Genomic DNA, 24,820 nt, shown 5'->3' with positions numbered 1-24,820 from the left:
GAAACTGATGCAAAGCAAGATATGAAAGAAGGACTCTGTACCCTCAATCGATGCCCATCATGTCAGACTTCAGGAAGGAAAAGTAGCAGAGGACAGTCTGAGGGGACAACATTCTATCATCTTAGATATCCTAAGACTGGGAGGGAGGACACCTTCAGTCTTTAGAGCAGCGGTTCTCAACTTATTTATCGTTGTATTAGCTGGGCCACAGGTTGAGAACCACAGTGGCCCCCACCTAACCCCCTATGCTCAGAGCCCTCCGCCCAGAGACCTCTCTACAGAGTGGGGCTAGGAGCGGAGAGCCGGTCGTGTGACAGGGACCTGACCCCAGACCCTGCTGCTTGGGGCCGGGGGGCAGTTGGTTGCCTGGACCCAGCTGCGTGAGGCCAGCCGGCAGCCCGGACCCCAGAGCCCGCCCCGAAGCAGGGCCACCTGGAGCATGGACCCCGCCACGCGTCAGGGCAGCCAGCAGCTCAGAGCCTTTAGCACACAGCTGAGCTGGGCCGCAGCTGTGCGCTAATTGGGCCGCATGTTCAGAGCCGCCGCTTTACAGAGACAGCACTAATGTCTTTCCATTCCTTGCCACTGCTAACAGTGATATTGTTAGCTACAGAGCAAACTGCAAGTTGAATGTTACAACCTCATTTGATTTTAGGGGTAAATAGTGAGGTGGCAAAGTTTGCAGGTGATACAAAATTACTCAAAATAGTCAAGTCCAAACCTGACTGCAAAGAGTTACAAAGGAATCTCACAAAACTGCGTGACCAGACAACAAAATGGCAGGTGAAATTCAATGGTGATAAGTACAAAGGAATGCACATTGGAAAACATAATCCCAACTATACACACAAAATGATGGGGGTCTAAGTTAGCTGTTTCCACTCAGGAACGAGATCTTGGAGTCATCATGGATAGTCCTCTGAAAACATCTGCTCAATGTGCAGCAGCAGAAAGAAAAGCTAACAAAATATTAGGAACCATTCGTAACGGGATAGATAAGAAGACACAAAATATCATAATGATACTATATAAATCCATGGTATGCCCACACCTTGAATACTGCCTGCAGTACTGGTTGCCCCATCTAAAAAATATATATATTATAATTGGAAAAAGTAAAGAGAAGGGCCACAATGATTAGGAGTATGGAACAGTATCCATAGGAGGAGAGAGTAAAATGACTTGGACTGTTAATCTTAGAAAAGAGACAACTGAGGTAAGATGTGACAGAGATCTATAACATCATGAATGGTGAGGAGAAAGTGAATAAGGAAGCGCTATTTATCCCTTCACTTAACACAAGAACCAGGGGTCACCCAATGAAATTAATAGTCAGCAGGTTTAAAACAAATGAAAGGATGTACATCACACAACGCACAGTCAACCTGTGCAACTTGTTGCCAGGGGATGTTGTGAAGGCCAAAAATATAACTAGGTTAAAAAAAAAGATTAGATCAGTTTATGGAAGATAGGTGCATCTATGGCTATTAGCCAAGATGGTCAGGGATGCAACTCCATGCTCTGGGTGTCCCGAAGCCTCTGACTGCCAAAAGTTGGAACTGGACGACTAGATGGATCACTTTATAAACTGCCCTGTTTTGTTCATTACCTCTAAAGCATCTGACACCGGCCACTGTCAGAAGACAGGATACTGGGCTAGACTGACCATTGGTCTGACCCAGTATGGCCATTCTTATGTTCTTAGATGAGGGTATTAAGACTGTGGGATTGGGTGTATATACACTGGGGGAGAGGCAGCCTAAAATGAAGGGAAGGAAAGGATGAGAGAGACACACTCATTACTTAGGGTACATATCAAAGGCTTAATGCTACTCAAGAACACAGTCAAAAGGCTAAGTCCCAACTACAAAAATGTGCTTTAACTGTGTTCGGGGACATCAGTGTTATAACTTGAGCTGCTGACATGGTCACTTTTATAATGTAAACAAGACCTTTGTTGCAGGACAAAGAGTACCTTTGCTCATGTGATTTTGAATGACACCATTCCATACTACCTCCACAAAGAAACAGGAAAAGTAAAAAGACACATCACTGCTATTGTGTAAGAGCTGATGGTATGTTACTTGGCTTTGATGCTCAGATTATATATTTGCCCTTCTCAACATTCACCCTGGCATATTACTGTGTGATCTGTCCTGCTAATGCTGTCTGAGCAGTCAGAGCCAGCCCCTGGGGAGCAGGGGAGATGTTACACCACCCAAGTGTATGAATATGACCCCTCCCCCAGCTCTGTACAGTTGTATCTGGATCCCAGCTGAGAAGCAGTGCGATTGCTATACTCACTGGTCCTTGCGGAAGTCAAGCATTCGCAGGTGATGCAGAGTGGAAGTGATGTCTTGAGGGCAGATTCCAGTGAGTTTGCTTAACTTTTTGATGCTGATTTGCTTGTCATTTTGATGATAAAGGCACTCCAATATTACACTTTTCCAATAAGCCATGTATGAAAGACGGCCCAGATCAGACAATGGCTTCTCTGGGGACCCTGCTTGGCCCTCACGCTTTGATAGCAGATAGCCTAAGGAAACACAAAGCAACTTCTCACAAGGACTGGCATATGTAGATACCAAACGTTACATCCTATCCCAGTGGCAACATTATAGAGAAGTTTGTACAGTGGCATTCTTCCAAAAAAGGGACGGAAAGTGTTTGAAAACCAAGACTATATCCTGCATCTACAGGAGACACCGAATAATCGGTCAGATCTTTTCCATCTCTAACCTCCATTATTCTATAGTACATTCAGACATTTATAAACTGCATCCTGCTTTGATTACACATTATGAGCTATCACCACTAGATGGCATAATCTGCCTATTTTGAACCTAGAGAGACAAGATGGGTGAGCTATCTTTTATTGGACTACGGTTGGTGAGAGAGAAAAGCTTTTTAGCTTACACTGAACTCTTCTTCAGGTGAAGAAGGACAATATAATGAGAAAGTGCCTTGGAACTGTTATCTGGATATTGAGCATGCAGTTAAAGTGCAGAAAGCCTTCTAAATATCCTTTTCAAATTTATTTTAGAGTACACTAATATAGTAATTACAAAACAGTGTACTGTCACTCTATTGTCTTTAATCATTAATGAAAGACAAGAGGGAAAAGAACTATTTCATAACCGACTTCAGCCTAAAACAGCAGTAACCTTCTCCTCAGAGCACACCCAGATATTTTTGTGCTTGTGAAATTGAATATTCCAGGCACAAAACGTGATTGAAATGATGACTGAGGATTTCAAGGGGAAGCACATATTTCCACCACTTGGCTAAACCAAAAAAATCCCAAACCTTTTAAAAAAAATATTATGTTGGGAAACTTCAATTAGATCCCTGAGCTTCTCATATTCTGGTACTGACCTATAGAGCCCTAATGGGCCTAAGACTGCCTATTTTCCTGTGATATACTACCATACTTGTGATCAGAGGAGGCAAGGATGCTAGACAGAACAAAGAGGAAGTTGCTGGCAGACAAGTCATTCCCTATCAGAGCCGGGGGCTCCCACTCCTGATCTGAAATAACCTAGATTTGTTGATTTTCAGGGCATTTTGTAGGGCCCATGTATTTTACCTGGTCCTTGAAGAGAGTTAGGTCTGGTCTACCCAGGGAAATTTATTGGCAGAACTATTCCAGTATAGTTGTACCATTATAACAACCTGTGTGGACACTAATTCCAGAATAAGAGTGGCCACACAGGGGTTACCTCAGTATAAGTAAAGTGGTTTAATTATACCAGTATCGTTGTACTGGTAAGTGCAGACAAGCTGACAGTGGAGACTGAGGTACTGGCCAATGTAATGGGGTGTTATTGTTTGTATTTAGAGCTGCTGGTCAGTAAGAGGAGCTGACTGAAATTTGTATTTGAGTTCGTAATTTTATACAAATGACAGAGTGCTCAGAGCCTGTGTATAGATGTTTTTGATTACTCTAAATCAAAAGATAAAATAAACAAACTATTATTAGCATCTGCTTGAGAAACTATAAGTCTCTTAGTTCAGCTGCTGACAGTTTCAACAAGCAATGTAGTTTTAGGGTTTACTTTATTTCAGAAAGAACTACTAAAGTATTACCTATTACCAGCAGGAGAGTGAGTTTGTGGGGGGGGAGGGGGGGCGGAGGGTGAGAAAACCTGGATTTGTGCTGGAAATGGCCCAACTTGATGATCACTTTAGATAAGCTATTACCAGCAGGACAGTGGGGTGGGAGGAGGTATTGTTTCATGGTCTCTGTGTGTATATAATGTCTTCTGCAGTTTCCACAGTATGCATCCAACGAAGTGAGCTGTAGCTCACGAAAGCTCATGCTCAAATAAATTAGTTAGTCTCTAAGGTGCCACAAGTACTCCTTTTCTTTTTGCAAATACAGACTAACACGGCTGTTACTCTGAAACCTACTAAAGTAGGGTTACCTTTTGCCAGAAACTCTGCACTGAGCATCTCTACAGCTTTTGGCATGAGGCACTTATGTGGTAAACATGGGAATCAGAGGGAGAATCATGTATTTGTTTTCAGCATTTAGCTTTCCACCAGTTTAAAGAGCAGAGCCCAGAAGTCTGGATGTTTTCTGGTGCTCTCAGAATACAGCTAATTCTGGAGAAGGTATTTCACCCAAGAAAGTTCCTGGATACCTGTACATCTTCCACGTCTAAAAATATGAAAGGCCAAACAAATATGAAAAGGTGAAAAAAACATGAATGTGAAAGTGATCCTTACTGAAGTCAATGAGGAACCTGCCATAGCCCTTACGCTGGTACTGGGGAAGAATCATTATACAGGAAACGTTGTACTTCTGTTGGCAGTGCTTCTCCTGATAGAGAAAAGAGAAAGAAACTTGAAAAACAATGGTTTAGTGAGATAGAAAAGAAGCTGCTGTGTGTGACCTAGTAATTAATCCTGAACTAAAGACTAAGAATGAAAGCCCCAGTCACAGCTCCTTGGGGACAGCAATGCGCAGCAGCGAAGCACAGTCCCCAGTGAGTTAAGATGGAACAGTACCAAGTCATTGTCATTACTACTGAAACAACCACCCCAGGAGGGGGGAAAGAATGAGACAGTGACATCTGCTACCTTCTTCGACTTAGAAACAAAGATAAATTCCTACACTGACGGTCATTTTTAAGTCCCCACCAATCACTCAAAAGCACCAAAATGGAGGTGCTAAAGACATAGAGATAGATTCTCATATCCAAGTAACACTGGTGTAAATCTAGAGTGAACCAAGATTCACACCACTGTAACTGAAATCAAAATCCAAGCCATTGTGTGCTGGTCTAGAAGTTGAAAGATGACCATTGATTACTGCCACTGGGGTTTTTTTGTTTGGTTTTTGCCTTGTTTCTCTGATGGCTAGGATTGCAAGCAAAACAACTACTGCTGGGACAAACAGACTTGAAAATGTAGCTATTTGAAATCTTATGTTTGGCTTCCTATGCCTGGCTTCTATATGGGGAACACTAAGATATATTCAGCATCAGTGGACTCCGCATTCCTAGCATACAAAATAAAAGGTTTGAAAGGAGGTTCAAACTGCAGACCAAGAAAAGACATTCTCTGCCGAGGAAGAGCTTAGATAGCTTTATGTGGGTAACAATGTTTACTTCACAAGCAGTTCTACCTATCACCATCAAGGGAATAGGAAGTCATTTAAAAACTTTTCCCTTTGAGCTGCTAAGTGCTGTACTAGTTCCTTTGAGGATATGCTCTGTTCAACAATATGAAGAGGAAATTCGGCTTTATTAGTTGCTACACGTCCCTGAATTCTTCATACACTGTCTAAGACCAGGACTGCCACAATTAACGAAAGACCCTTTGGCAACACTATATTTCAAACCGACACAGAACAGGTCCAGCTCCAAGTCCGAATCCAAGATTATTCCATGCTAAAATACTTACTTTCGAGAAATAGCCTACAAGGTGGCAGCCCTTGACATCATTCTGTGTCAGCACATAGAAAAGAAATGGCTCCACATCATAATAGAGTGTCTTGTGGTCCAGGAAGAGTTTTGCCAGCAAGCACAGGTTCTGGCAGTAAATGGTACTGACATTGCCATCAACCTTACAGAAACAGAGAACAAATGAAGTCATTACACTTATCACCATACAATTATCTGATTCTGTTGGATATCTCAATTCATTCTAACCCTCAAACATTAAAGAAAGGATTTCCAGATAATGCATAGTGGCTCAGATGATTGTCAAAGTGGTAGGGTACACTTAGGGGGCACTGATCACTCTGTTATATTAATATATCAGCCTGAAGGAGAAATTAACCCCATTTACGGCTTTTAACATATTTTGAGGTCACTAATCTACTCATGAACTTAGCAGCACTATGACACTCAGGGCTATCATTCACTTCTTCATTCTTTACAGAGCTGAATGATTTAAGGACAAAGAGAAGGCAATATTTTTAAGGGTATATGAATCCCACATGATCTATATGAATGTTGTAAAGGCATCAGTGTCACATTTTAAATGACACAGGAAAGCAGCAGTTATCAATCATTTTCCTAACTTACCTCAAAGACTGAAATATTGCTCTTTCTGTAAATTTCATTGGCTGGAGGATGAAACCAGCCACATTTCTTCATGTGCTGCTGGAGGATAGTTCTACTTTTCATATACTTTAGACAGAATTCACAAAGGTACAATTTAGGTAGCCTGTAAGTAAAGGTAAAGAAAATCAAAATCTATAAATACATTGTATGCTTTTGCTTATTAACTATAACAAAAGTACCAAATTCCTCAGTCCTGCTAATACAGAACTTGAGGGAAAAGAAAATGATAAAAGCAGTCTCACTAACCAAACAACTTAACCAAATATCTACTTCAGCCAAAAATATAAAATAAATCTAAAGCTACCCCATTTCTTTATTCTATAATGAATACACATTTTACATATACACAGTGTTCCACGTACTGAGCTCTGCTAAAGTGTGAAACAGTATCCAATGGAAGTGGTGAAGGTCCCATTGTGTGTGTCAGCTAAAACTGGAGAAATACTGTAAGGAACTGTTCTGCATTGGGGGGAGGGCTTTGTAATTTTCAGTCTCTAAAATTCAATCTCTAATTTCTATGAAGCCTTTCTCTGTTCAAGTCATTCACTGTGATGGGGTTGATGGTGAGCCTGCTATTATTGACTTGACTCCAATTACTCTCTCCAGCTACAGTGTTAATTACAGTTATTTTAACTAATCCCACAGCATTTGGAAGAGTAAGAATTATTTTTTACAGTGATCCCCGTGCTGCATGACTGGGTGAGAGAGGGTGTTTTGTGGTTTCATTCTTTCCCCTCTATGGTCTTATTTAAAGCTGGTCCACATTCTGAACTGACTTTTTTTCTGATTATTGAATAGCTTGTGGTTTAGACAGTTTGCAAGGTTTTCAGTGAATAGAAAACAGTATAAAAGCGACCAAATAAATTTTACTCTCTGCTACATGGCAGTCTCCTAGGTCAGGAAACAGACAAATTTACCATATTTGGGTTTGGTAAATGTGAGGCATTATGCTGATGACAACTGTAAATAAATATCTGGAACCAAAAATAATTTAGCAACAGTTCATATAGTGTAATTTTAAACAAATTATTCTTAGCAACTTTTCTGCTTATTTCTTTTTCCATTTCCTTCAAGAATGCATCCTGCCATTTCACAGCTCTAAATCAGATTATTTCGAAGTTCACCTCAGCACAAGCTTTAACAGTTTATATTGTAATGTATGCTAATGAATATTGTTTATATTGTAATGTATGCTAAAACTAAAGAACTGATGAGACCTCAAACTCAACTTCTCCAGTCATCTACATGTTTAGTAACAATGTATTGCCAGATCACTTAGCCTGGGAGTGCTCTCTCCCTTGGGAACACAGCATCTCAACTCTCTGCATATCCATCTTATGATACCTTTCGAAAGCATTTGTAATACTTGCAGTATATAGGGACATGAGAGAATTTATCAATTTTTTGATTAGGCCTAAATGGACCCCAAGATACTCATTTCATTATTTATCATAAATCACATATATGCTCTTTATATGCTAAAATTCCAGTTCACCAGCCTGGGATTTCTGCACCTGCCAGAGTAACTATCACACAATTTGTAAACACCAATGAAGGTGAAGAGTTTGCACAGTGTACCTTGAGTATTCCTGTGGGTATGGGGAGGAGTACCAGGTGTGGATTTCATACTTCCCAAACTCGATAACCGAAGGGCAGCGGACTTGTGGATCAGGAGGCCCTGTCACCCCTACTTTCTGTTCAAGAAAAAAATATTTTTGTAAATTAGAAAATCAAATACTTATCAGTTTCAGGAGTACAGGGGGGAGGAGGGGAGGAGAAATATGTTTATATCCATCTAGTCTGTCTTCCTCTACATGGCTCCACAGAGAAACAGGAAGATGCTGACATCCGCTTTTAAAGCCAACAGCAATACCACTTACTCTTCATGTATGGCACCCAATCCAGAGACGGGAGAGCTAGCAAACACCTTCATGACAATCAGATGCATTTAATATTACCCACATTTGCTGCAGGTCATAGCCCCAGATATAGCCAGCACTCAACAAACACTCTTATAAATCACTCAACCTAATCTTCTTTCAGTCTAGGTGATTCTGTGTCCCCACCACTGCAATATCTAAGCAGAGAAATAGATAACTGCTGATGGTGTTTGGACATACACGTACATATATCCAGTGATAATGTATACCCACACACACCACACGCACTGCTGTGAGTTACAACAGTGGCAAACAAATCTCTATTCAGGGTATGGTCATTGGTTTAAGATGTTACCCAAACTCCTATTGACAGTTCCTTATCTGAGTTTGCTGGCAAACATTCTCCAGGATATAAGCTTTGGAATCCAGGAATTGCACACCCTCTCAATTTTTTTCAACTTTTTGTCAGTCCATGATCACATTACTTCAAAAGGCTCCAGCACTCACATGGTTAAAATCCAAAGGTTTTCAGTGACTTTGCATTGTCACATGTCTCAGCATGGACTGCATAGCTATTAATAAATGAGACCACTTAGCAGTAGGCTGTCAGATATTAATATGAAGAGTGTCAGTGAAATGCCTATAAATAAATGTATTCCAGTAGAATGAAATAGCTAAAAACATCCTTGGCATTTGGGTTACGGCATGAGATGCTACCATCCCAAATCCAGATTTTTCCATTTAGTATAACTCTATCTGTTAAGTAGGACTAATGAAGAAGGAGGAAAGCTCAGATTATTATTCATTCAGCTCTCCTAGGTGTACACGTTTGAACAAAATACCTCAAGATTCAGAAAAGAACAAAAGCCTCCTGTCCTAGAGTTTTATCCAAAAGCACCACATGCGTTAATCAGCAACGGAGGTGCTTGGTTCATATTTCCTTCCATTCTTATCAAGGCTAAGTTTTTTCAGAGGTTGATCAAAAAAAAATCTCAAAAATTATAGTTTGGTATCTGTTTATGATCAAAAGTTCCACTAATTGAAAAAATGCCTTTCTCCCTCAGCTTATTGATTCCATAGGCCCTTCCCTTTTAGGAAAAGGCCTGGGGGGTTGTCTAAGGTTCTCTAATAGGAAGGGAGCTAAATGAAGGAGTGAGTTTACCTTCCTTTGAACAGTAAAAAGGTTTTACTGAAAGACAAAAAATCCTGTGCTAGCTGGATTAAAACAACCTTTGGTGCTAAAAGCTAACACTAGTGTTAGGCTAGTATTTGGATCCCATGGTGAAATGAAAGTGCAATCACCCAACACTTTTCAGAATTGGATATATGCAACATGAAAATTTCACCTGTTAACAAAAGCCAATTTATAAAGAAAGGAGTAGGGATCTTTTAATATCTGTGCAAATCCATAGTGAAGAATCTCCTACACTGTATTCTGATAGGAATCTCTATTCTTGTCTAGTCGAACACTACTGCATACTCTTCCTTCACTGTTCCTGAGAGCAACAACGCAGAGTTGGCAGTCAGTCACCAACACAATCATCCCAGGCATCTCCAGGCATGTTTCAAGGAAGAACAAAGAGTAATGTGCACCTGTGGCAATGTCTCCTGCGTCTGTGCCCTCGCATCAACAATCAACCTCTCGTCCAAATGAATGCCCAGTGTAAATGTGGAGACCCGGCTCCAGTACAGCTGTTTGCACATTGCAGTGGTCAGGAGAAAGCTCCCACCAAGAGATGTACTGAACAACTCGCAGGCTTGCTGTGGTCTACCCCTACACTACTTCCATCTCACACACTTACAGATTCAGTCTCTTCCCTGCGATACTTCATTCGGCTTGTGCATTTCCGTTTGCTCAGGTGCAGCATTTAGCTCAGCTCTACACAGGCACTTGCATCAACTGCATCTCAACCACAGTTTAACCCAATCCCTGCCAAAACCAATCCACCAGCTACTTCACTTTAAAATTACATTTGCCTTCACCAGATTATTTGCAATATCAAATACATTACATCCAAAGTTTGTTTTTCAAAAACTTGTTCCTTTTCTGTCCGGCAACTGTTTGACAAGGGCATCTATTTACTAAATTTCTGTCCAAACTATTGGAAGTTTAGATTCAGATTTTCATTTACTTTTCTAAGCCAAAATTCTCTGACTGAAAAAGCTAGTCATTACAGCACTTTATTATGGGTTTTTTGTTTTGTTTTTTTTAAATCACCCATGTAATAGTATCAGAAATAAGCAATTATGTACAGCATTGCTGCATTTGTGCTGGGATCTGAAGGGTTAATGGCTCTCATATTAGTTTGGTTTATCTCACTGCTGTGGTTTAGTGCAGACTTATCACAACTCATTATTCATTAAGGCTCTTTGTATATAGTGACTATATTTAGGTTGGGTTCATTCCAATTACTATGGAACAACAAAAGGTAAACAAACAGAAGCCCAAATATCTGGAGTAAGGGGAACAAACTGCGTAGGGATAGTTATACTTAAGGAAAGAGCAAAACTTGTAATTTTAGAAGGAATAGATCATTCAAGACTGTGAAAACTATAAAAATGGACAGAATAACACAGAGGCCCACAGGCAGATGGTGATTTTATATAGGCTAATGCAATTTTTATATAGGAAAACAGAGTTCAGAGAGCTGGCAATTTCTCAAGGAGACAATATTGAAAGCAGAAGTACAAACTATCCCCATGCAAAGGAAAACTAGAAAGAATAGTAAGAAGCCAATATGGCTCCATTAGGAGCTCTTTAATGACCTGAAAATCAAACAGGAATCCTACAGAAAGTGGAAACATGGATGAACTGCTAAGGAGGAGCACAAAAGAATAGCAAAAGTATGTAGGGACAAAATCAGAAAGATTAAAGCACAAAATGAGTTATACCTACTAACAAGAGAGATAAAGGCAATATGAAGAGGTTCTTTAAATACATTAAGAGCAGAGGAAAGACAAAGGGAAGTATAGACCCTCTGCTTAACAGGGAAGGAGAGATGATAACCTATGACATTAGGAAGGCTGAGGTGTTTACTATTTTGCTTCAGTTTTCACTAAAAAAAAGTGAATGATGACCACATACTTAACACAATCAATATTAACAGGGGAAGGAACAAAAGCCGAAGTAGGAAAAAAACAGGTTAAAGAATATTTAGAGAAGATAGATGTATTCAAGTTGGTAGGGCCTGATAAAATTCATCATAGGATACTTAAGGAACTAGCTGAAGCGATTTTAGAACTGTTCAAGAATCCATGGAGGATGGATGAAGGCCAAGAGGACGTGAGAAGGGGCAAACATAGTACGTATCTTTAAAAAGGGGAACAAAGAGGACCCAGGGAATTATATAACAGTCAGCATAACTTTGATAACTGGAAAGATACTGGAACAAATTATTAAACAATCAATTTGTAAGCAACTGGAGGATAACAGGGTTATAAGGAATAGACAGCATGGACTTGGCTAGAGCAAATCATGCCAAATCAACCTAATTTCCTTCTTTGACAGGGTTACTGGCCCACTGAATGAGAGGAAAGCAGGAGATCTTGATTTTAGTAAGGTTTTTGACACAGTCCCATGAGACAGTCTCATAAGCAAACTAGGGAAATGCAGTCTAGATGAAGTTATTATAAGGTGGGTACACAACTGGTTTAAAGACTGTACTGAAAGAGTAGTTATCAACTGTTCATTGTCAAACTTGGAGGGCGTATTTAGTGGAGTCCCATCACAAGGGTCAGTCCTGGGTCCAGTATTATTCAATATATTAATTAATTACTGGGATAATGGAATGGAGAGTATGCTTATAACATTTGAAAGACAGGATTAGAATTCAAAACAACCTTGACAAATTGGAGAATTGATCTGAAATCAACAAGATGAAATTCAATACAGACAAGTTCAAAGTACGTCACTTAGGAAGGAAAAATCACATGCACAACTACAAAATGGGGAATAACTGGCATGACATTACTACTGAAAAGGATCGGGGGGGTTACAGTGAATATGAGTCAACAATGTGATGCAGTTGTGAAAAAGGCTAATATTTTGGGGAGCATTAACAGGAGTAAACATAAGACACAGGAAGTAATTGTCCTGCTCTACTTGGCACTGGTGAGGCCTCAGTTGGAGTATTGGGTCCAATACCAGGCACCACACTTTAGGAAAGATATGGACAAATTGGAGAGACTCCAGAGGAGAACAACAAAAACTATAAAAGGCTTAGAAAACCTGACCTATAAGAAAAGGTTAAAAAAAATGACGCATATTTATTCTTGAGAGAAGACAACTGAGATGGACCTGATAACAGTCTATGGGTATGTTAAGGGCTGTTATAAGAGGTTGGGGATAACTTGTTCTCCCTGTCCACTGATGTAGGACAAGAACTAATGGGTTGAATCTGCAGCAAGGGTGATTTAGGTTAGATATTAGGCAAAACTTTCTAACTGTAAGAGTAGTTAATCTCTGGAACAGGTTTCCAAAAAAGGTTTTAGAATCCCGATCATTGGAGGGTTTTTAGAACAGGTTGGACAAACACCTGTCAGGGATGGTGTAGGTGTACTGGGTCCTGCCTCAGCGCAAGGGGTTGGATTTGATGACTTCTCAAGGTCCCTTTCAGTCCTACAGATCTATGATTCTATCATCACCCTGGGCCAGAAACAGAGCAATTACTTACAGAATACCATTCTAAGGAAGCTAGAGGCTCCATACAATACACTTCCTAATATTTAGGCTCCAAATTGCTACTATTTAGGCAGTCCAAATATACAACAGCCCCCATCAGCCAGTCCTGCTCTACTCTGACCCTTCTAATGCAACACCCTTCAAGGCCATCCACTGCTCTATTGTTACCTACTGCTCATCTTGTTCGCCGGTATTCTTATGTTCATGTCCTATGACCTGCCAATTCAGTGCATTTTTAGCTCCCTCAAAGATGAAACATAAAATATAAACAACAAGAGATGTATGCATCAAAAGTGTTTTATAATCTTTTACTGCAGCTCTCACCTTCCCTATTTTGTTTGCTGCCTCCATCTGACCTTTGTCTAACAGACTGTAAGCTACTCATGGCAAGAATCTGTACTTTCAGTTTACCTGTAAAATGCTATGCATGCCTAATGATTAAGGCTGTGAGTCTGTCACGGAAGTCACAGATTCTGTGACTTTCTGGGACCTCCAGGACTTCTGCAGCTGCTGGTGAGGCTCAGGCAGCCCCTGGCCAGCCACACCGGCTGCTGCTGTGGCAGTCTCGGGCCACCGCTCCCCGAGCAGCAGCAAGAGTTTGGCTGTGGGAGGGGGCTCAAGGCTGGGTCAGTGGAATGGGGCACGGGAGGGGATAAGGGCTCCGGGCGGCGCTTACCTTGGGGGCTCCCTGGAAGCAGCAACATATCCCGGGGCGAAAGGGGCGGCCAGGCGGCTCTGTGTGTTGCCTCCGCTCACAGGCACCACTGCCCAGCACCCCCAGGAACCATGGCCAATGGAAGCTGCGGAGCCAATACTCAGGGCAGGGGCAGTGCACTGAGCCCTCCTGGCCATACTTCCACCTAGGAGCCGAGGGACATGTCGCTACTTCCGGGGAGCCGTGTGGAGGCAGGTAGGGAGCCTGCCACCCTTCCCAAACCCCTCCGCCATGCAGCAGCGGTACCCCCAGGCTGTGCCCCACCCCCAGAGCACTCAAGATTTAGTCAGGGGTATATAGTACAAGTCATGGACAGGTCACGGGCTATGAATTTTTGTTTACTGCCCGTGACCTGTCCATGACTTTTACTAAAAACACCTGTGACTAAAACATAGCTTTACGAATGATGCTATAGGAATAACTGCACTACATTCAGTTACAAACCGCATATATGGACAGAGGTCCTGAACTAATCAGATAGGTCATGCCTGACTAATCTAATCGCCTTCTATGATGAGATTACTGGCTCTGTGGATGAAGGGAAAGCAGTGGATGTATTGTATCTTGACTTTAGCAAAGCTTTTGACATGGTCTCCCACAGTATTCTTTTCAGCAAGTTAAGGAAATATGGGCTGGATGAATGCACTATAAGGTGGGTAGAAAGTTGGCTAGATTGTCGGGCTCAACGGGTAGTGATCAATGGCTCCATGTCTAGTTGGCAGCCGGTGTCAAGTGGAGTGCCCCAGGGGTCGGTCCTGGGGCCGGTTTTGTTCAATATCTTTATAAATGATCTGGAGGATGGTGTGGATTGCACTCTCAGCAAATTTGTGGATGATACTAAACTGGGAGGACTGGTAGATACGCTGGAGGGCAGGGATAGGATACAGAGGGACCTAGACAAATTGGAGGATTGGGCCAAAAGAAATCTGATGAGGTTCAATAAGGATAAGTGCAGGGTCCTGCACTTAGGACGGAAGAACCCACTGCACAGCTACAGACTAGGGACCGAATGGCTAGGCAGCAGTTCTGTGGAAAAGGACCTAGGGCTGACAGTGGAAGAGAAGCTGGATATGAGCCAGCAGTGTGCCCTTGTTGCCAAGAAGGCCAATGGCATTTTGGGATGTATAAGTAGGAGCATAGCGAGCAGATCGAGGGATGTGATCGTCCCCCTCTATTCGACATTGGTGAGGCCTCATCTGGAGTACTGTGTCCAGTTTTGGGCCCCACACTACAAGAAGGATGTGGATAAATTGGAGAGAGTCCAGCAAAGGGCAACAAAAATGATGAGGGGTCTGGAACACATGAGTTATGAGGAGAGGCTGAAGGAACTGGGATTGTTTAGTCTGCAGAAGAGAAGAATGAGGGGGGATTTGATAGCTGCTTTCAACTACCTGAGAGGTAGTTCCAGAGAGGATGGTTCTAGACTATTCTCAGTGGTGGAAGAGGACAGGACAAGGAGTAATGGTCTCAAGTTGCAGTGGGGGAGGTTTAGGTTGGATATTAGGAAAAACTTTTTCACTAGGAGGGTGGTGAAACACTGGAATGCGTTGCCTAGGGAGGTGGTGGAATCTCCTTCCTTAGAAGTTTTTAAGGTCAGGCTTGACAAAGCCCTGGCTGGGATGATTTAATTGGGGATGGGTCCTGCTTTTGAGCAGGGGGTTGGACTAGATGACCTCCTGAGGTCCCTTCCAACCCTGATATTCTATGATTCTAGGGCAGGGCAGTGCCTGACAGATACAAACCCCCAAAGCACTTAGTATAGATTTTCTATTTCCTTAGGCCCAGATCTCAAACTTTGCAGAGAATGAAGATGGGGACGTGCAGGAAAAATACTACTAAAATGTTCACAGATATTCCACACAAGATTGTTTTACAGTATAAAACAGACATTGCTTATATTTTTTTATATCCGTCTCTCACTCACTCTGAATGGGATCTTTCTCAGTTTGACCAAAAATACCTAAAAATATCATTGGAGAGACAAGGTGAGTAAGGTAATATCTTTCATTGGACCAACTTCTGTTGGTGAGAGGAACAAGCTTTTGAGCTTACACACAACTTTTCTTCAGAAGCTCTGTGTAAGCATGAAAGCTTGGCTCTCTCACCAACAGAAGTTGGTCCAATAAAAGACATTACCTCATCCACCTTGTCTCTTTCATATCCTGAGACCAACATGGCTACAACTACACTATATACAACAATAAAAACGTAAAAAGAAAAGGAGTTCTTGTGGCACCTTAGAGACTAACATTAGTCTCTAAGGTGCCACAAGTACTCCTTTTCTTTTTGCGGATACAGACTAACATGGCTGCTACTCTGAAACCTGTCAATAAAAATGTAATGATTTTTAAGTCCAATATCTCAAAATCTTCCAAAAATAGAAGCTATGATGATCTCTCCTTTTCGATGCCAAAATATTTCTGATTTCTGCACTGCAAGATCTGAAATATCAGATTTTATCAAAAATGTGGTCACTGGACTACAGCTGAATCTTGACCATGTTGGGCTTCAGGCAGACGCTTTTTTGTTTTGTTTTCTGTGGGTGTTCTGTCTGTTTGTTTGTTTTTGGGGAGGGAGTGTTTGAGGGGAAGGGAGGATTTCCTTATTTGGGGAAGAGAACATTTACCTTGCAGGTGGTGGTTGTTTTTTAATGATTGCTGGATCTTAGAATGTTAGAATAAGTCTCAGGAGGTGTGCACTACTGAGTGGACAGAGGGCATGTAAGATGGTCAAAGGTGCATGATTAACATATATTATTTTAGAACATAAACCTCTTCTTCTCATGAACTTTTTGCAATTTGTGAAGCTAATCAGTCACAACGTTCAGCATCCTTGAATCAACTACCCATTACTATGCATTCTCTCAGAAAGGGGGATAGGGCAATTAGCTGCTCTGACAGACTGATTCAGCAGTAGGAGTTCTTTTTCTCTCCGTTTATATTTATACCACAGGTTTAAGATTTCCCAGACACTAACAGTTTGACTTTACCTGCAGCGCTTGCTCCTGAATATCTCGGAACAACTCCATATCTTTTTCAGTCATGACATCCTGGCTCCCAAGAAGCCGCTCCTCATTTTCCTGTTTTCCATCCCAGCCATCCTGATTGTCTGTGAATGAGAGAGAAATTTCTCACTGATCATTAGCAAAGCTATAAGTGCATTCTAGTAAGAAGAGGCTCAGCTGCATTTAGGCTATGTCTACACTAGCATTTTTGTCAGTAAAACATAGGTTGCTCAGGGGCGTGAAAAAAGACACCCCTGACCAACGTAAGTTACACTGACAGAAGCAGCAATGTGGAAGGAGACACTCTCCCGCTGATATAGCTACCGCTGCTTGCTGGGGTGGTTTAATTATGCCGACCAGAGAGCTCTCTCTACAGTTGGCATAGTGCGGCTACACAGGAGACCTTACAGCGGTGCAGCTGCAGCAGTACAGCTGTGCTGCTGTAAGGTTTCTAGTGTAGACATAGCCTTAGTCACTTTGCCACGTTTCTGATGTTTGAGACCATACAGGAATAGATAGTTTTGGATCAATGGCCCTGAAAGAGATAATGCAAACATACTGGACCTGGTTAAATAGCTGGTCTCTTAAGTTTTCATGTTGTTATAATGACATGCACACAATGAGAATTTAGAAACAAAGGAAATTACATATGGCTTACTGCTTTATGTCTGGTAAGCAGGGATCCAGTCAAACAAACATGGGCTTTTTCTGCCCCTCCCAAAACAGACTGGGCTATACACCCCTCAACCACCAGAAAAGATATTCCACTTTATGAAAAATCTGAGTAAAAATTGTAAGGCTTGCATTTTGCAGGAAGCACCTTTTCCCATCTTTTCACCAGCACCAGAGAAGGCACTTGAACTCCACAGAGCTACAACATTCTTGGTTCAATATTCAAGTAACCGTCCCTGCAGCCACATCAGCAATTTAACAGCCTGCTTGCTGGGGATCATTTGAGAGTGGTGGAGATTACAGCACTTCATCCCATCCCACAACCATCAAGTGCCCATTTTACACTTCCAAAGTCAACCAGTCTGATGTTCATAATTAAGAATACAATTTGGTCACAGAGGTCACGGATTCCATGACTTTAACAGATCTCCATGACTTCTTCAGCTCTGGCTGTCAGCGCCTTGCATGGTGGGGCTCTGGCTTCGTCTTCAGCCCTGCTGGGACCATATCCTGATTTTGTCCTTTTTTCCCCCGCCATGACTGTTCTGTGAATTTTGCTTAATTTTACTGTAACAAAACTGTATCCATATTAATAATTATTTCTAAAGACAGATTTCCTGCATGGCATTGCTGAATATTATCCATTGGTTATACAGGGGCAGTTAAAGTAATCAGTGATTAAGTGATCAATCATCTTATTGGTTTCTGGTGCTTTGGAAAAGGGGATATTACTTGACATATAATACAGGAAATTACACAAGACTGAAAAGAGCATAAACACTGTCACTTGATTTGCAACCCAGACAGCATTCTTTAGCTGAAAAAAGTGCTTGAAACTTGGAGACGGAGTGAGGAGATGACAGGTTTCAGTGAGCTGTAGCTCACAAAAGCTTATGCTCAAATAAATTTGTTAGTCCCTAAGGTGCCACAAGTCCTCCTTTTCTTAGAGTGAGGAGAGTTAATGCCCTCCAGAGTGCCATCTAGTGGCATGTAAGAATGTGTCCAGGACTACTCAAAGCAGAACCTCTCACATTCCAGAACAGTACATACCTTCTACATATGCTACACAAAAGAAACTCACAAGGGTTCTTTCTATCATACAAGTTTGTTTTTAGTTGTTCCCTGTTCATACTTTCACCTCCCTATTTATAAGAAAACTTTTATTAAGTTAGCCCTGGCCTCCGAGTCACTCACTTTTCCCAAACAATATTTGACATGACTTTACAGATTTCTCAGGCCACCCTTAGTCCCTTCCTTTTGGACTGGAACTGTATCTATCTATCTATCTATGACCTTCTATGCTTATATATATATACATATACATACACACATACATATCTTCCATTCTCCAACTTGCTATTCTATCATGACATCATTGCAGTGTTGTAGCCGTGCTGGCGCCTGGATATTAGAGACACAAGGAAGATGAAGTAATACATTTTATTGCACCAACCTCTGTTGGTGAGATAGGCAAGCTTTCGAGCTTACACAGAGCTCTTCTTCAGGTCTGGGAAATGTACTCTGCGTCACAGCTAAATACAAGGTGGAACAGATTGTTTAGCACAAGCAGTTAACACACATGCCAAAGGACCATTCAAGGTGAAGTGGCCCATTAACACCTCTCCAGTCATAGGATGGAAAGGAAAACAAAAACAAAAAGCAAACAAAAAAACAGGGGGAACCTGCATAACACCTTCAAAAGACAAGCCTGGGAGCTTAAATTCATAACATTGCTCGATACTAAAAACAATGGACTGAATAGAGACCCTGGATTTATGAAAACAACAAGGAGTCCGGTGGCACCTTAAAGACTAACAGATTTATTTGGGCATAATCTGTTGTTTTTGTGGATACAGTCTAACATGGCTACCCCCTGAATCATAGAATATCAGGGTTGGAAGGGACCTCAAGAGGTCATCTAGTCCAACCCCCTGCTCAAAGCAGGACCAATCCCCAATTTTTGCCCCAAATGGCCCCCTCAAGGATTGAACTCACAACCCTGGGTTTAGCAGGCCAATGCTTAAACCACTGTGCTATCCCTCCCTCTTGTTGGTTTATTACAACAATCTATAACCCACTTAACCCCCTCCCTCCCCGCTTCCTCACCTGTCCCCCCTATGACTGGAAAGGTGTTAACTGGCCACTTCACCTTGAACAGTCCCTTGAAATATGTCTTAACTACTTATGCTAAACAATCTGTTCCATCTTGTATTTAGCTGTGACACTGAGTACGTTTCCTAAAGGAGAGCTCTGTGTAAGCTCAAAAGCTTGTCTCTCTCACCAACAGAAACTGGTCCTATAAAAGATATTACCTCACCCACTTTGTCACTCTATTATGATGTCCAATTCATTTTTGCACTTGAATCTGTTACTCTCTAGATCAAATTTCTACCATCTACCAGCTCTGTTCAATATCTTCTACCTCAGTGAACCCTTTCCTGGCTTAAAAGAGGCTGCCTTGACTGACAAGGGGACAGATCCTTTACCTGTGGGCCAGTCTGAAGTGCTAGATCTTCTGGTGCCCTTTTTCCTGATCCTATATTGCTGAGAATAGTCCACCATTTCCCCTCGGGCTTTCCGCCCATCAGGGGAGGGGGTGAAGAATTTGGTAAGGCCATCAATGAGCCCTTTGGTTTTCTTGTTAAATTTCAAGGTGGTGCTGCTGTCTCTGTAGAAGTCCAGGGCATCTATCCGTTCCAGGTATCCTCCTTCTGCCGATGACGCTGACTGGCTGGATAGAGTGATCTTGCGCTTCCGGCCCCGACCAGGGCCAGTTCGAACTTTACTGAAGGGGCCTTTCGATCTAAAGAACCAGGAGGCGAAAAAAGGGCCAGACAGTAGATGTGGCAGAGAGAGAGAGAGAGAGAGATTTAGGTAAGGTAATAAACTGGTTTAACATCTATGTACCACGCCAATCACCACGGTATCTAGACATCAACTGCACAATTCAATAAGTGGTAATCAAAGCCCTGTTTACTGCATGACAGTCTGGGCCTAAGTTCCACAGCAAAATTCCTAGACTATTCCTGCTTACTGGAAATTCTCTAGCAGATTATTTAAATATAAAAATGTAGGTTTTTACTGAATGAAAAGTGAAATTGAATTATACAATCTGTACTGCAGCCACAGTATTAGCAATGTTCATGTTAAAGTCAGTTTATTTATGCTGTCCCCACATCTTCATTTTCTGATATGCCAAAGATTTTATATTGCCAGCACACCTGCATTGTAGAAACCATCAGGAAGAAGCTGAAGGCTTTGACAGCTGAGCGAACAATTAAGGACTGTGGGATATGCACATTAGCTGGCTGTTTCTGCTAAAACAATCACCAGTGAAAAAATTAAGAGAGTGTTGAGATTTAAACTGTCATCTTTTAGGTTTTAGGCTTAAAAACCCATTGAAACGGATAAGACAGTTCATGCTTCTCCGAGCTGTTGTTTCAGAATATCTGTTGACTCAGGCAGACATCAATGAAACAACTGCTATTTTCTTCACAGGTTTACTTTGCAACCTAATGGTATGTCTACACAGCAAAGAAAAACTCGTGGCTGGCCTGTGCCAGCCAACTCGGGCTCACGGGGCTCTGGCTGCAGGGCTATTTCATTGCCTGCCTCCTCCCTGTCTGGTCCCCTCCTCCAAGGTCCGAGAGCCTGGGCTCCAGCCCGAGCCTGGTAGTCTACACAGCTGTTAAACATCCCCGCAGCCCAAGCCAGAGATGGTTGGCATGGGTCAGGCGCAGGATTTATTTTGCTGTGTGGACATACTCATAGGGGCAAGAAACATGTTTTTTTAAATGCAAGCTTGGTATCTGAATGTTGCAACTAAGTCTGCAGTCATGAAATTGTGAAATACACATGACCTGCCTTTCTTGTACTCTATTAGGCTTAAGAGTGGTCTCATCTAAGCCCACTATGTTGTAGAACTCCCCACTACAATGAAGGAACAAAAGAGAATGCTCCCTCCACTGACCTAAACATCAGTGCCCCTTTAAGACCCTCACAAAATATCATTTTAATGGGTTGCTCACATTCAGCAACTTCTGTTTCAGATTTCTCATTCATTGTTGCAGTGTATGTAATCTACAACTTTTCTAACTCCTACCAATATTTCCAGAGGACTAGAGTGCAACTAGCCTACGTTGACAGGAGCGGTGCCTTGCTGCAATAGAGTCTTGCTGTAAACCAGCAAAGCTAGTCTGAAGTAACAAGGGTTAAATACTTTAAATCTAAACCTCTAGTTACAGCAAAGGGAGAAAGAAGAACTGAACAAATGCCCCAACACCCCTTGACTGTACACAGTAGTCTGAGAAATCAAATTCTGTATAAAACAGTTAATATTAGTACTGTGAAAAAAATTATGTACTAAGGGTATGCCTACACTTAAAATGTTACTGTGGCACAACTGCAGCTGTGCCACTGTAGTGCTTCAGTGTAGACACTACCTACACAGATGGGAGGGATTCTCCTGTCGACGTAGGTAATTCACCTCCCTGAGAGGTTGTAACTAGTTTGACAAAAGAATTCTTCCATCAATTTAGGGCAGGGGTTAGGTTGGTATAGCTACATCTCTCAGGGGTATGGATTTTTTAACACCCCTGAGACACAGCTATACCAATGTAAGTTCCTAGCGTAGACCAGGGCTAGAGATATTCACCTTAAGTAGGACACTAAGCCCTCCACAGAAGTCCCATTTATTCCCCCTCCCCTGCCCCTACTTTCTTTTTCTCCTTAAAGCAACTTACGCTGTGTTTTGGTTCTTTAACCTGTTTTTGGGACGTCCTATTGGGTTGGCATAGCGTCGTTTTATCTGTGCTGCCTTCTTGTGTAAAAGTTTTCTTCCTTTCTTCCGTGGCCGGCATATCTGACATATCCACATACCTGTAAGACACAAAGCCTCATCACAGGATGAAAGAAAAAACAGAGGCAAGAAAGAGTACAGGTCCCCTCCAGATGGAGTGAAGAACAGTCTGACAGACCCCCATTACTATAAGGTTGTAAGAAAACTATCTTTCTGTCCTAGCAACCTAAACTCAAATCCTGCCTTAGTGGAAGCACTCACTCCAGAAAGGCTCTATAGGTAAGTTTTTAAGCATGCTTCCTGCAAGCATAGAGGAGCCCCGGCATCAGATTATCAGAAGAATAGTACAGAAGGAAATCCATTGAATGAGTTCCTACTTTACTTAAGGATAGTGCCTCCAAACTAGGTGGAGACATCACCACACCACGTGGGAAGACTTCGATATAGACTTCCCTTATACGTGGCCTTTGAGGTACGAGAAGAACAGAATAAATTGAGCTTATGCTCCAGGAGCTACTAACTGCACAAACAGAAATATCTGCTGCCACTTGAAGGACTGCATATCAGTTTTTTTCTTCTACACAAAGCTACTCACTCACCCAAAGAAGTTGATAATGATAATCTGCTACCATAACCTCCATCCCCTCAGACCTCTGAAAACTTTTAAACCAGGAATTTAACATTTTGATTCTTTCTATTGAAAGTAGAAAAGGAAGAGAATAAAGGATTCTCATCTGAAGGTTACATGGAAAGTACATGCTCTCCTCACTCTATGGCTTTTAATACTGGAAAAGTGGTGCAATGAGTGAGATAAAGATAGGTAAGGAGGAGATGGGAATTCTCTTATTTTCTGATATGCCGATACTTTCAATTTGCCTCTCTCCCAACATCTCTTTTAATTCCCCCATTTGTTACACAGAATCCTCACCTTTCGGCATCCTGGTGAGAGGTGGGTCACAGCACTCCATGTGAAAACCTCGGTCACATGAGTCACAAAATAGCATATTATCCTGCGAAAAAGACAGACAGCTCTGGTTAGCTTCACACCAGAGGACTGCACCAGGTCCAGCTCTCAGTTGCCACTGACCCCAGACAGGCTACGTCAAGTTCCCAACCATAAATGTACAGAGTACTGGTTAGTTCTGAGTCTGACTAGGTAACCAAAGATAAGCCAAGCAGAAGCTGTAAATGTTTGGTTCCAGAAGTACTCACTGCATTTTTGCCCTGATCTCGACAGGAGCTGCAAGTTTTGCACTCAATGCACTGCCATCGTAAGGCCTTCACTCGAACTGTTAGCTCTGGAGAGAACTTCAAACAGGACGGATGACCTATGAAAAAAGGATAGATAACTCCAAGGAAGCAATTCTGCTGCTGTCATTGCTCTGGGACAGACATAGAGGAGGCCTAATTAGTCATATCTTTCACATACAGTTTCAGATACCCAGAAGCGCCTTCTATTTCAACACAGATCTCACCAGGACTTGGTGCTCCAGCTCATATAAACTTACAGCTCAAAATCAGATATATTGCATGAAGTTTGGCAGCCCCTTTCCTAGTTGAATACATTTGGACTTAACTGAAGAAATTTTTGTGAACTGATTGATTCTTTCTCATAGAGACAAATAAAGATCTTTTTTATAGCTAAATTGTCCTTTGTATATCATTTTGAACACATGAGCAGATGACTAAAGTGAACTTCTAACTTGATATTTTTTGTAGTCATTTATAACTCGTTTTAGATCACAGCCACACTGCAGGCACTTTATAACTACATAACAAAAAGGTTGTCCCTGCCACCAACAGTTTACAATCTAAGTACAGGACAAGGTACAGCAGATGGATACAAATAGGGAGCACAAGGAAACAATGAGACAGTAATGGTTGCTAAGTTAAGCAGTGGTCACAGTACATCAGCTACCTAACCACTGTCAAGTTTTTTGCAGGCATCATGGCAGAACAGAGTTTTAAGGAAGGATTGGCAAGGGGACAACGAGGTGGCTTTGTAGATGTTTAAGGGGAAGTTCTCCGAGGCATATGGTGCAGCATGAGAGAAAAATTTTCAAATAAGCATATTTGGGCTAACAAATGGACAATGAATGCTGGCATCATTGGTAGTAGAGGAGACAGATTATAGGTGGTGAAGTGAAGATAAGTAGTTTGCATTTGATGTGGTGTAGAGAAGAAATAGCAGTGAGTCTGAAAATTGATGTTTCCAGCAAGCGTTCTGAATGGATATAAATGAGGCAAGACAGCAAAGTCTGGGTCTTAGAGAAGTTATGCAAGAAAAAGTGGCAAGATTTAGAGTGGCCATTATGGTCAATGGGAGAGCTGATCCAGTGCTGCAGGTAAAATGAGGTGAGGGCAAGGAGTTGAGCAGCTAAAGGATCAAGTGAGTCATCAACATGGAACAAAGGCACAGAGGATGACTGTGGGATACTAAGATGAGAGACAGATTTTGGAAGAAGAAAAGGAGTACTTGTGGCACCTTAGAGACTAAC

At 41.8% G+C, this 24,820-nt stretch overlaps 1 protein-coding gene across 2 annotated transcripts in view; it reads right to left on the bottom strand.

The window, feature by feature from the left end:
- KAT6A (lysine acetyltransferase 6A) overlaps window positions 1-24,820 on the bottom strand; it is a 79,918-nt gene that overhangs the window by 20,851 nt on the left and 34,247 nt on the right. For both annotated transcript variants that reach the window (XM_077805941.1, XM_077805942.1), the window contains 10 exons: window positions 23,535-23,650; window positions 23,251-23,332; window positions 22,267-22,402; window positions 20,011-20,327; window positions 16,838-16,956; window positions 8,151-8,266; window positions 6,534-6,675; window positions 5,908-6,069; window positions 4,729-4,822; window positions 2,305-2,536 (listed from right to left, as the gene is read on the bottom strand). In XM_077805941.1, the coding sequence (XP_077662067.1) occupies window positions 2,305-2,536; window positions 4,729-4,822; window positions 5,908-6,069; window positions 6,534-6,675; window positions 8,151-8,266; window positions 16,838-16,956; window positions 20,011-20,327; window positions 22,267-22,402; window positions 23,251-23,332; window positions 23,535-23,650 (1,516 nt within the window). The remainder of the gene's footprint in view (window positions 1-2,304; window positions 2,537-4,728; window positions 4,823-5,907; window positions 6,070-6,533; window positions 6,676-8,150; window positions 8,267-16,837; window positions 16,957-20,010; window positions 20,328-22,266; window positions 22,403-23,250; window positions 23,333-23,534; window positions 23,651-24,820) is intronic.

The sequence above is a fragment of the Eretmochelys imbricata genome, chromosome 26 (assembly GCF_965152235.1).
Source record: "Eretmochelys imbricata isolate rEreImb1 chromosome 26, rEreImb1.hap1, whole genome shotgun sequence".
NCBI lineage: Eukaryota > Metazoa > Chordata > Testudines > Cheloniidae > Eretmochelys > Eretmochelys imbricata.
This window is presented reverse-complemented; position numbering and strand designations above follow the sequence as displayed.